Source organism: Erinaceus europaeus, chromosome 1 (assembly GCF_950295315.1).
Source record: "Erinaceus europaeus chromosome 1, mEriEur2.1, whole genome shotgun sequence".
NCBI classification, from domain to species: Eukaryota; Metazoa; Chordata; class Mammalia; order Eulipotyphla; family Erinaceidae; genus Erinaceus; species Erinaceus europaeus.
In genome coordinates, this window is record NC_080162.1 from 101,252,004 (window position 1) to 101,264,869 (window position 12,866).

General features: G+C 39.6%; 1 protein-coding gene across 4 annotated transcripts in view; it reads left to right on the plus strand.

Moving 5' to 3' along the window:
* Window positions 1-12,045, plus strand: part of RPP30 (ribonuclease P/MRP subunit p30) — a 35,465-nt gene extending 23,420 nt beyond the window's left edge. For all 4 annotated transcript variants that reach the window (XM_007516808.3, XM_060191889.1, XM_060191886.1 and 1 more), the window contains 5 exons: window positions 4,060-4,176; window positions 5,697-5,726; window positions 6,136-6,173; window positions 6,544-6,623; window positions 10,984-12,045. In XM_007516808.3, coding sequence (XP_007516870.1) covers window positions 4,060-4,176; window positions 5,697-5,726; window positions 6,136-6,173; window positions 6,544-6,623; window positions 10,984-11,093 — 375 coding nt within the window. In that variant the 3' untranslated portion in view covers window positions 11,094-12,045. The remainder of the gene's footprint in view (window positions 1-4,059; window positions 4,177-5,696; window positions 5,727-6,135; window positions 6,174-6,543; window positions 6,624-10,983) is intronic.
* The last annotated feature ends 821 nt before the right edge of the window (window positions 12,046-12,866 follow it).

The following is a 12,866-nucleotide window of genomic DNA, read 5'->3' on the forward strand; positions in this document are numbered from 1 at the left end:
AGGACCCTGGTTCAAGCCCCCAGTCCCCACCTGCAGGGAAAGCTTCACAAGTGTTGAAGCAGTATTGCAGGTGTCTCTCTGTCTCTCTCCCTGTCACCCCCTTCCCTCTCAATTTCTGCTTATTTCTATACAATAAATAAAGATAATAATTTTTTTTAATTACAACATAACCGGAATATAATTCCACACAGCTCTCACCCAAGAGTTATGAATCCCCTTTCCCTCCCATTGGAAACTACAGTGGTTCTCCCAAGGTCACAGGTATGGGTTGACTATTATTTCTGTATCTGTCTATCTATCTGTATTTTTGCCCCCCCCCCTTTTTTTCTATAATACTGTCTTCTCTTCCTTTTTTTTTTTTTTTTTGCCCCCAGGGTTATTGCTGGGGCTCAGTCCCTGCATTACGAATCCACTGCTCCTGGAGGCTATTTTTTCCCTTTTGTTGTCCTTGTTGTTTATCGTGTTGCTATTATTGTTGTTATTGCTGTCATTGTTGGATAGGACAGAGAGAAATGGAGAGAGGAGGGGAAGACATAGAAGGGGAGAGAAAGATAGACACCAGCAGACCTGCTTCACCACCTGTGATGCGACTCCCCTGCAGGTGGGGAGCCAGGGGCTCAATAGGGATCCTTACACCAGTCCTTGCGCATGGTGCCATGTGCGCTTAACTTGCTGTGCTACCTCGCAGCCCCCCCCCCCTTCTCTTCCTTTTTAAGTCATAACTACACTTATTACTACTTCTGCATGTCTTTCCTTTTTTCCTCTTCTCTCTCTGGGTGCTGATGGAATTGCAGTTCACAGCTCTCTGGTCATCTTCCCTTAACATTTCTCCCCCTCTGGAAATATGAACCAGTATCCTTTTGGGGGTGCAGAAAGTAAGAGTTCTGGCTTCTGTAAGTGTTTCTCTGCTGGACATGGACATTGACAGGCTGATCCATACCCTCAGCCTGTTTCTGTTTTTCCTTAGTGGGGTAGGGCTCTGGAGAGGTGAGGTTCTGGGACACATTGGTGAGGCTGTCTGCCTGTGGAATTCAGGACAGAATCATAGTAGCACCTGCAACTTGGTGTCTGAAAGGCAGTAGGTTATGAGGCAGGATAAAATGTTTAATGAATAAATACCAGAAAATAGGAATATAGCAGGTGGAAATAGGGACCTTAGGGTGGTAAAAAGCTAGGAATTCTATTTTAGGTATGTTCCTAGGGGCCCATGACTTCAGTCATTTTTGCTTGAGTTTGATTGTTAACATGGAGGTGGGCTAAAAATAATTATCTGGGAAAATGTAGTCAGAGTTGAGAAGTGGCTGAGAAAGTTGTGATATATATACACAATGCAATACTACTCAGATATTTAAAATAATGAATATAATAAACCTTCCTTTCATCTGAATTAAGCCAGTAATACAAGGATGGATATGGGATGATCCATTCATAGACAGAAGTGAGAAATAAGGACAGAAGGAGCCCACCCCCTTTCTTTTGGTGCCCCACTTGTTTCCTTTTCCCAAGTTCATTTGTTTCAGTCTTCTCTATTCCACATACAGGTTAAACCATCTAGTAGTTGTCTAGAATTCAAAAAAAAATTTTTTTTGTATTTATTTATTCCCTTTTGTTGCCTTTGTTGTTTTATTCTTGTAGTTATTATTGTTACTGATGTCATCGTTGTTGGATAGGACAGAGATAAATGGAGAGAGGAGGGGAAGACAGAGAAGGGGAGAGAAAGATAGACACCTGCAGACCTACCTCACCGCCTGTGAATCGATTCCCCTGCAGGTGGGGAGCCGGGGACTCAAACTAGGATCCTTCTGCTGGTCCTTGCACTTTGCGCCACATGTGCTTAACCCGCTGCGCTACTGCCCAACTCCCTAGAATTTGTTTCTTAAAACTAATAAATCTGATCATTATAATTTATTTCTCTCTTTCCCAGCCTCCAAGCAAAGGGCTTTACTTGATCTGACCCCCGCACCCCCCAAGCAGGAGTTGTTAAAATTTTAGGTTCAGTTATTAGCAATACAGAACTTGTTCACTCAGTTTTGCATATCTTTTATTTCTCCTCTTTTTCGTACTTTGCCTTGTTTTAGGTTAGCAAGTAGGAAAATAAGGAAGATAAATATGCCAGCTTCTCTGGTTAGTTAGTAGTTAAGGTGCTACAAAAAGTCATGGGGGATAGCTAATAGTATGTCTAAACATGATGTTTTGGGTAGTCTGTGAATTTCAATTAGCCAAATGATCTTAGTTCTTTTCGTGATGGATAATCCATTTTGGAGAGCATTATCATTTGCCTTCATTTCCAGAAGCGACTATTTACTCACTGACAATATTAAACAATTTTGTTCTTAAGGAATTGTCTATTATAGATAAATATGATACTAACTCTTACGTGTATAAGCTAGGCAGGAACAATGAGGAGTATATTGAATTACGGCATAGTGCATATCATTCCCAGAAATAGTTAACATGACTGGCAGAATCAGAACTAAGAGAAAGATAGAGAAGTAAGAGAGGAAGGTTGTGATGTGGAACTCACTATCAGATGTATAGGAAATCTAATCTAAAATCTAGTCCAAAATTGAAACCTGAATGTAAGGGGAAGAGTTACGGGAAGGGAGGGCTAGGAGTGGGGTGTGGTATGGAAGAAAGGACATTATCTGTTCAGGAAAGGATGTTAGAAAAAACCTATTAGATATAGATGAATTAAATCAAGGTGGGTCACCGAATCTGAAAGAAAGCATTTCCACTTCGACTGCAACTTTGAAGAATTGATATCATCTAACGGACTGTTCTATGCAGAGCTATGCAGAGATTTAATGCAACCCTTACCACAGGAGATAGAAAAAACAACCAGAACGGGCCTGTCACACTTGCAGACCTCAAACTATAGTATAGGGCTATTGTAATAAAAAACAAACCAAAAAAAAAAAAAATTACCTGATATTGGAACAAAAATAGACTCACAGACCAGTGGAAAAGAGTTGAGAGTCCAGAAATAAGCCCCACACTGATGGACATCTAATTTTTGACAGAGCAGAGGCAAAATATTACACAGAGTAAGAAGAGTCTTCTTCAACAAATGGTGTTGGGAAAATTGGGTTGAAACATGCAGAAGAAACAAGGTGTTTTCTTAACCATTATAAGTTAACTAGTTAATAGCTTCCAAAAAAAAATACATGTTGACTGTTCCAACAGATAGTTATTTAGCTTAGCACACACATATGTCTTGTGAATGGCTGAAAATATTGGGGAAACTGAACAGTGTGGTGGTGGATTTCAGTTTCATTGCCAACCTCCCAATCTGTTTTCTTACCTCTGAGTACCTCCTAGGAAGAATGCTTTACTGAAGAGAAAGGCCAAAAGTGTCTAAAGATGAGCAAAAACTTCAAGCTCCCAGCCCTCTGCCATTTTTTTTTTCCTGCAGATGAAAGCAACAAATTTAAGGAATTCTGTTACTAAAGAAAAAAGGGGTGGGCGGGGGGAAGGGAGGCTGGGGGTAAAGGTGGGGCAGATCTCAGGGGCAATTTTCCATCTCTGTGACATGCCTTATAAAGGTTTTGTAAGACTAAATGTTTGTCAGACTCAGTGCTGTGCCTGCCTGGTATGTAGTTCAGCTATAGTTGCTCATATTCCTTTATCCACTATGCATGTGAGCAGTGATTTATCTGAGAGACATTCCCATTCCTATTCTTTGGACATTTTTCAGTTCCACTTAATTTCATCATTCTTGGATCAGATTACTTTTACTATGTACACACTTTACCTCAGGTGTCGGAAGCATTTCTTTGTTCTTAAATGATGCCCTTCTACAACCCCTCTGTGACTATTTCTTTTTTCTTTTTTCCTTTCTTTTTTTCTTCTTTCTGTGATAATTTCTGTTTTATATACAGAGACAGCTTCTTCATAGCCAGGATAAACTCTGTTGATCAAATAAAGCCACAGATGTGTTTTCCTCTCTGGGTGGTGCCACTTGGGCAAAATCTGCCATTGTTTAAGGCTATATGTAGGAGGTAGGAGGTAAGAGAGCACTTCATTGAAAATGACAGTTTATTTTCTTTATTTCCTGTGAAGGCAATTGACAGGGGCGTGGGCTTTGAACTTGTCTACAGCCCTGCTATCAAAGACTCCACAATGAGAAGGTACACAATTTCCAATGCCCTCAATTTGATGCAGGTCTGCAAAGGAAAGGTATGGTTCCATAACTTTTGAATGTTTTTTCAAGACTAACACCTTATTTTTCTTAATACACTGCAATTGTGAATTTTCTTTTCTCTTTTTTATTTATTTATAGAAAGGAAACACTGACAAAACCATAGGATAAGAGGGGTACAACTCCACAGAATTCTCTCCACCAGAACTCTGTATCCCATCCCCTCCTCTGATAGCTTTCCTATTCTTTAACCCTCTGGGAGTATGGACCCAGGGTCATTATGGGATACAGAAGGTGGCAGGTCTGGCTTTTGTAATTGCTTCTCCGCTGAACATGGGCAGGCATTGACTGGTTGATCCATACTCCCAGCCTGTCTCTCTCTTTCCCTAGTGGGGAAGGGCTCTGGGAAAGTGGAGCTCCAGGACACATTGGTGGGGTTGTCTGTCCAGAGAAGTCTGGTCGGCATCCTGCTAGCAGGATGGAACCTGGTGGCTGGAAAGAGAGTTAACATACAAAGCCAAACAAATTGTTGATCAATCATGAGCTTAAAGGCTGGAATTGTGCAGATGAAGAGTGGTGGTGGTGGTGGTGGGGGGTTTCCTCCATTTTGTAGATAGCTAGTTGGCATATTTTAGTTATATTCCAAAGGGCCTGTGGCTATACTAGTCTTTTTTTTTTTTTTTTTTTTTTTGCCTGAGCCTGAAATCTGATATGCAGGTGGATCCTAATTATTGTCTGGGGAGATGATGTCATGTCTGGAGAAGGACCAGAAAGCTGGATCAGGGAAGAGAGTAGCTCCCTAATATGGGAAAGGGGTATGAATATTGTTGACTATAAACCCCATCGATTTGATGTGATCTGGGGTCCATATTCAGCTTAGGAACCTATGTGACCACTACATCCTTGTAAATCTGAGCTCACATTCTGTAATCATCAGTAGGAACATTCCAAGCTGCCCCAATATTGACCCATCTTCCTCAGGTGTAGCATAGAGTATGTTGCCCAGCCTCCCTTCAGAGGATGGAACATTCTCTACCGTTGTTGATCCAGGTTGAAGGCAAGGTCCTATGGGAGGCCCACAAAGGAGTCTATTTTGTTGTTCCTGATAGAGATGACTAGTAACAAGGCGAGAGGGATTTATTTGAGATCTAGGCCCATCATGTCTATTCAGGAATCTCAAGACTCTCCAAATAGGGCCCCAGCTGATGGGGTGAATTGTGAATTCTTAATGCCAAGTGTTCTTGAAGCGCAGAGGAATGAATATTATAAGGGGTGGGGGGAACAAGTTGAAAGCCTTTATCTTTCAGTAAAGACCTTGCAATTTACTTACTGTGAAAATAATCTAGATAACAGTTGTTTGTCATCCTGAGTTGAATTATAGCTTTTCCCACTAAGGTTTTTTTTTTTTTTTTTCCCTTATCTTTCAAAGAAGTTTGGTATTTATAGAACTTTAAATGTTAAAATGTGATTACTGGCATTTGTATTCAATCTCTTCAGTTGTTTTTTTTTTTTTTACACTTACTCTTAAGATTAATATTGATTACTTTCTGTTTTGTAGAATATAATTATATCTAGTGCTGCAGAAAGGGTAAGTCTGATATTAAATACCTTGTTTTTACTTTTCAAGTTATAAAGCTTTGACGAGTTTCTAGGGGAGAAATTAAAATAGTACTGTAATGAGTGTTTCTTGCATGGTTTCATTTTAATCTGCACTTGGTCTTTGCGACTGCTAAAAAATAAAATTTATCTCCATTCCTTTTTGGCTTCAAAGTTTGTTTACATGGTTTTTCCTTTGTACTGTTATAAAAGGCTTTTTAAGGATCTTTCATATCTTCAAAAACTTAACAAACCCATAAAACATAAAAGAACTTAAATATTATACAAGTGTATATCATACTTTTAGATACTTAAGCCTCCTATTGATTTGCTGCAAATGAAGTCATGGAAATGTTATGAATAACTTTTTTCATGTCTATTTTTTGTTCATTTTATTTTAGCCTTTAGAAATAAGAGGACCATATGATGTGGCAAACTTGTATCCTTTTCTGATAAAAATTTTGTGCAAATTTTTCTTAGAGGAAATTTGGAATTTGATAGCATATACTTAACCATTTACTGTTAGTTAACTAATAGTCCCTAAAACAAATTACATGAAGTTATAGAAAGCTTCATCCTATTGATTAAGGATTAAGGATGAGACAGAGAAAGTGGATCCGAGGACCCTGTATTATAAAAGCTTCGATTTAATAAGTCTCTTAGTGGCAGGTTCCATTTGAGCTAAGAATCACTGTAGACTTGAAATTTCTCTTGCAGTATGACTGGGTAAGCTAGCATTTTAAATTATTTTGGTATTAGTACAGTGTCCTTGTCCGACTCTGAGTTGAAGTCCTTAATAACTGAACCAGAGGACTGCTATTTGGTCTGTCTGAAAATGATGCCAAGGCTGCTGTGTCCACCAACTGTCGAGCAGCAATTCTCCATGGAGGTGAACAAGTTATTATTATTTTTTTATATCTTTATTTTTTATTCGATAGAGATGGCCAGAAATTGAGACGGAAGGGGGTGATAGAGAGGGAGAGACAGACACCTGCAACACTGCTTCACCACTTGCAAAGCTTTCCCCCTGCAGGTGGGAACTATAGTATTGCTTGTAGGTTTGTTCTGATAGTAATAAATTCCTTTAGCTATTGCTTGTCTGAAAAGGTGCTTATGTCTTCTTCAAATAAGATTAATAGTCTCACAGGATAAAGTATTGTTGGGTGGAAGTTTTTTCCACCAGAACTTTGAGTATATCCTGTCATTCTTTTCTAGCCTTTACAGTTTCTGTTGAGAAATCAACTGATAGTCTTAGGAATTTCCTTTGTAAGCGACTCTTTTTTTCTAGCTGCCTTTAGAAACCTCTCTTTGTCTCTGCTCTGCCATTTTAGTTATTGTGTACCTTGGTGAACTCAGGTTTGGATTCATTTTTCTTAGAGTATATAGTTTTATTTTTTACTATATTATTTATTGGAAAGAGACAGCCAGAAATCAAGAGGGAAGAAAGGAGGATATAGAGAGGGAGAGAGAAAACATCTGCAGCACTGCTTCAACACTCGCAAAGCTTTCCCCTTGCAGGTGGGGACCAGGATCTTGACCTGAGTCCTTTGCATTGTAACATTTGTGCTTAACCAGATGTGCTACCACCAAGCCCCGAGGTTTTTTTTTGTTGGTTTTTTTCATTGCTGTGCTTTCACTGCTGTAAGCCAACTTTTTTCAAATAGAGAGTAACATAGAGTAGAAAGGGACCACAGCAGCAAAGCTTCCTCCATTGTGGTGAAAGTGGGCTTGAACCTGGGTCATGTGCATGACAGACCAGGAGCACTATCCAAGTGAGCTATTTCACTATGCTTTTTTCTTGGTGCTCCTTGAACTTCCTGCGTCTGGGGCTAGGGGCGGAGGGGGTGGGGGCTTATCTCTTTCAATAACTTCAGTTATGGATTCTGTCCCTTTCTCTCTATATTCTCCTTCTTGTACTTCTATAATGTGAATGTTGTCCCACTAAATGTTGTCTCATAGTGTTATCAGATTCTCAGACAGAGCGGTGGGACACACCAAGGCTTTAATGTAGGAAGCAGTGTTGATTATGCCAGCAGATCCAGCCAGACTCATGTCCACAAAAGACTAGGTCCCCAACAGAATGGCGCTTGCCCTTTTATATAGTTATCAACTTTCCCATAGTAACTCATAGTAACAAACTTAACACATTACCTTTTCTTTTGTGTATCCAGAGAGTATAACTTCTTTGGGTTATCAGCAGACTCTTGGGCACAAGTAGCAGATTCTAAGGCCACCAACCTCAGGCTGCTTTGATAACAGTAGTAGAAAGCCCTGTTTACCACCTTCTGCATCCTGTAAAGATCTTTGGTCAATACTCCCAGAGGGCTAAATATAGGGAAATTTCCAATGCAGGGGATGTGATATGGAACTCTGGTGGGAATCATATGGAATTATACCCCTCTTATAACATTGTTGTCAGTCATTGCTGGGCTAGCATGGGAGTGCCTCTTCCTGGGTGTGTACTCTCTGCCTTGGAGAGAATGCGACTGGAGCCAGCCTGGGCTGCTACTCATTCAGCGACAGGAGGGAGATGACTCAGGAACAGACTGGTGGTGGCGAGACAATTCAATTTTTTATTGATCAGAGAGCCAAAGCTTTTAAAGGGCAGACCCGGAGGTGGCAAGTCAGAAATGGAAATGGCTAGGAATGGTGCGGAGAAAGGCAAAAGGGGCTGGAAAGGTAGGAACTTCCTTAGCAACTGTTGCGAGGGTTTTAACTGGTAAGTTTAATAATATCCTGCAGGCAGGGAGAGTCTTGGGGGTAGAAAGAAGATAGATCAAAGGAATGGAATGGGTGGGGATCTTTCAGGCAAAATAATGATTATGTAGATAATAAGTCTGATAAGACGAGAGGATGAATGTCCCTCAAGCCCTGTCAAGCTCAACCACATCCTCACAATTTCCCGACAAATGATTACTAAATCACTAATAAGGAAATATATATATATGCCCTGTTCATGCTAAGAGAAGGGGGGAGATTGCTGCCAACTGCATTTTTCTTTTAACTGAGAAGTTAACAGTTGCTTTACTCTTTAAAAGTTAACCCTTTTAACTTTTAAAGTCAGGCTGTAGTGCAGTGGGTTAAGCGTAGGTGGCGCAAAGCACAAGGACCGGCCTAAGGATCCCGGTTCGAGCCCCCTGCTCCCCACCTGTAGGGGAGTTGCTTCACAGGTGGTGAAGCAGGTCTGCAGGTGTCTGTCTTTCTCTCCCCCTCTCTGTCTTCCCCTCCTCTCTCCATTTCTCTCTGTCCTATCCAACAACAACATCAATAATAACTACAACAATAAAACAACAAGGGCAACAAAAAGGAATAAATAATAAATAAATATTAAAAAGAAAAAAGTTAACCCTTACTTGCCTCAGTAGCCCTCGTATTTTAGTGTGTTTTTCTTCTTCTTTTTTTTTTTATGGGTAACTTCCTCTATGTTATCTTCCTGCTCTCACCGCTTGTGAAGTGACCCCCCTACAGGTGGGGAACAGGGGCTCAAACCAGGATCCTTGCACAGGTCCTTGCACTTAGCACTGTGAGCACTTAACTTGATGTGTCTACCACCTGACCCCCTATTATTTATTTATGTATTTATTTAATTTTTATTTATTTATTTGCCTCCAAGGTTATTGCTGGGGCTCGGTGCCTGCGCCACGAATTCACTGCCCCTGATGGCTTTTTTTCCCCTTTTGTTGCCCTTGCTATTTATTGTTATTATTTTGTTGTTGTTGGATAAGACGGAGAGAAATCAAGAGAGGAGGGGAAGACAGAGAGGGAGAGAGAAACCTGCAGACCTGCTTCACTGCTTGTGAAGTGACCCTCCCTGCAGGTGGAGAGCCAGGGGCTCAAACTGGGATCCTTAGGCCGGTCCTTGTGCTTTGCGCCATGTATGCTTAACCCATTGCGCTATACTGCCCAGCCAGCCCCCTTATTTTTATTTTATTATTTTTTTGTGTGTTTTCAATTTTAGTTTTATTTAAAAAATTTTTTTCGATGGAGAGAGAACCATTTTTTAAAATATTTATTTATTTATTCCCTTTTCAGTTGCCCTTGTTGTCCTTATTTTTATTTTTAAGATTTATGTTTATGGGGGAGGCTAGAGCACCACTTGCTCTGTCATTTATGCTGTCAGGTATCACCCTTTTAGCATCTACTAAACCACTGTGCTATCTCCCTTTCCCAAACATTTGTCTTTTTTTTTTTAATGCTGAATAATAATCCATTGCACATATTACCATAATTTATTTATCCACTCATTTTTTGGGCATTTATATTGTTTTTCTTTTTCTTTCTTTTTTTTGTTTACCAGAGCACTGATCAGCTCTGGTTTATGGTGGTGCAGGGGATTGAACCTAGGTCTTTGGAGCCTCAAGCATGAGAGTCTCTTTGCATAACCATTATGCTATCTACCCCTGCCCTTCGATTGTTCTTTTTTGTTGTTGTTGTTGCCCTTGTCGTTTTTATTGTTGTAGTTATTATTGCTGTTGTTGTTGTTATTGATATTGTTGTGTTGGATAGGACAGAGAGAAACGGAGAGAGGAGGGGAAGACAGAGGGGTAAAGAAAGATAGATACCTGTAGACCTGCTTCACCGCTTGTGAAGTGACTCCCCTGTAGGTGAGGAGCCAGGGGCTTGAACTGGGATCCTTATGTTGGTCCTTGCGCTTTGCACCACATGTGCTTAACCCACTGCTCTACCGCCCAACTCTCCTGGATTGTTTTTTTATCTTAACTATTGTAACCAGTACTGTAATGAACATAGGTGTTCATATATCCTTTTTTACAGTTGCTTTTATGTTTTGAGGGTAAAATTGCTAGATCATATGGGAATCAGTTTTTAATGTTTTCAGAAGTTTCCATACTGTTTTCCATAAAACCTGGTCCAGTTAACATTCCTGCTAATAATTTGGAAATTAATGAAATGTGAATAATATATTGATACCTCTATATGCTGGGAATAAAATATAATGGTAGTAAATGGCATCAGCACTTACAGGAATTCATATGGTTTTATGATTCACTGATGCCATGAATCAGAGTAAGAGAGGCTGATTCTTACTAAACCCTTTAAAAGTCATGTTTTGGGGCGAGGATAGATAGCATAATGGTTCTGCAAAGAGATTGTCATGACTGAGGCTCAAAAGTTCCAGATTCAGTCCCCTGCACCAGAGCTAAGCTGTGCTCTGGTAAAAAAAAAAAAAAAAAAAAAAAAAAAGTCATGTTTTAACTTCAAGTACAATGTTCTCCCCATCTGTTTTATAGAAACAAGAAAAACTGCTTTTGGAATTATTGCCACAGTGAAGAAACCTCGGTCATCTGAAGGAGATAGTGATCCTCCTCCAGCTTGCAAGAAATCCAAGTGTGAGGACTGAAACAGAGCACCCCATTCTCTACCAGCACCTCCATCTTACAGCCCAGCTTTAACAGACATTAAATCTTCCTGTGTTTACTACTTTCACGGGGAGTTTGAAATCAATAGCATCTATAAAAGACAGTTTTATTCAACTCACTAAAATAATAAACAAGCTAGGGAAGCAGTTTTTAAAAAGGTCAGCTTAATGAACTTACTCTATAAAAGAAAAGAAAGTATATCCTTTGTATCAGTCATAACACAGAAAAATATAACTAAAATATTTTAATATTTAGAGAGACTGTTTCTTCAGTGCTAAAATATAGTGCTGCTTCAGTTTTTTAAAAGTTAGACAAGACAAAGGGGCCTGGTGGTGGCACACCTAATTCAGCATACATGTTACAGTGTGTGAGGATACGGGTTTGAGCCCCCAGTTCCCACCTGCAGGGGGAAAGCTTTGCGAGTGGTAAAGCAGGTCTACAGGTGTTTCTCTATCTCTCTCCCTCTCTATCACCCCCCTTCCCTTTCAATTTCTGACTATATCCAATAAGTAAATAAAGATAAGTGAAAAAAAAGAGAAGAGTTCCACTATTAAAAAACAAAATTTATTTAAAAGTTAGACAAAGAGGTAAAGTTATGCTGAAACTAAGTAGAAAAAAAGGATATAAGCGTAAGATAGGAAACATGAGATGGGTAAATTAAAATTTTGCCAGGTTTTCAGCACATACCACTACCAGAAACTATTTTTTGCCAAGCATGAAATCAGTCATATCATTTTGTCTAAATTGATTCAGTGCCTTCCAGTTCAAATTCCTCAGAAGAGCACATAACACAGAATCTGACTAGAGGTTCAGAACTGTGTCTTTCCTACCTTTCTATGTGTTTGGTGTCCTGCTGTATAGCAGACACTGAATAAATATTTACTATCTGTATAGAATAATAATTGAAGTGATAAAAATATTTCTTACTTAAAACCTAATGCTTGTCTGCTTTACTTGATATGCATAGGTTAAAGTAATAAGGGGTTGGCTTTTAGTTAGTCTATTTAAGCATCCTTTTTATTATATTTATCCTAGTTAGGGTTTTTTTATGATTGAATAGAGACAGAAATTGAGAGGGGAGTGGGAGGTAGGGAAAGAGACAGAAAAACACCTGCACCCCTGCTTCACTACTTGTGAAGCTTTCCCCCTACAGGTGGGGGCCAGGGACTTGAACCTGGGTCCTTGTGCACTGTAATGTGTGCGCTTAATCAGCTGCACTACTGCATAGCCCCTAGTTAAGAGTTTTTTGTAAAAGAAATTACCACAAAATTTGTGAAATAAGAGTGGAAATCACACTTCACCTTTTCCCTTGTTGCTTCTCAATTTTTGATGACCTCGACACAGGATTCCTTCCTTTGAACTAGTATCCCAAACATACCTATTGGGGGAAAAGTGCAGTAGTACAGCATAGGACTTAGCATGTATAAGGCCCTGAATCCAATGTGCCAGAGTGATTCTTTTTCCCTTTCATATTACTAAGTGAATACATCTTTTAAAGGCTTTGAGAAATAAAAATGCCATTTTTTTGCAGATAATACACCTATGACATTACTATTAAATTTTTTATATTTATCTATTTTCTCTTATTGCCCTAGTTTTTTATTTTTGTTGTAATTAATTTTGTTGTTACTGATGTCATCATTGTTAGACATGAAAGAGAGAAATGGGGAGAGGAGGAGAAGACAAGGGGAGAAAAAGGTACCACTTATGAAACGACTTCCCTGCAGGTGGGAAGCCAGGGGTTCGAACCGGGA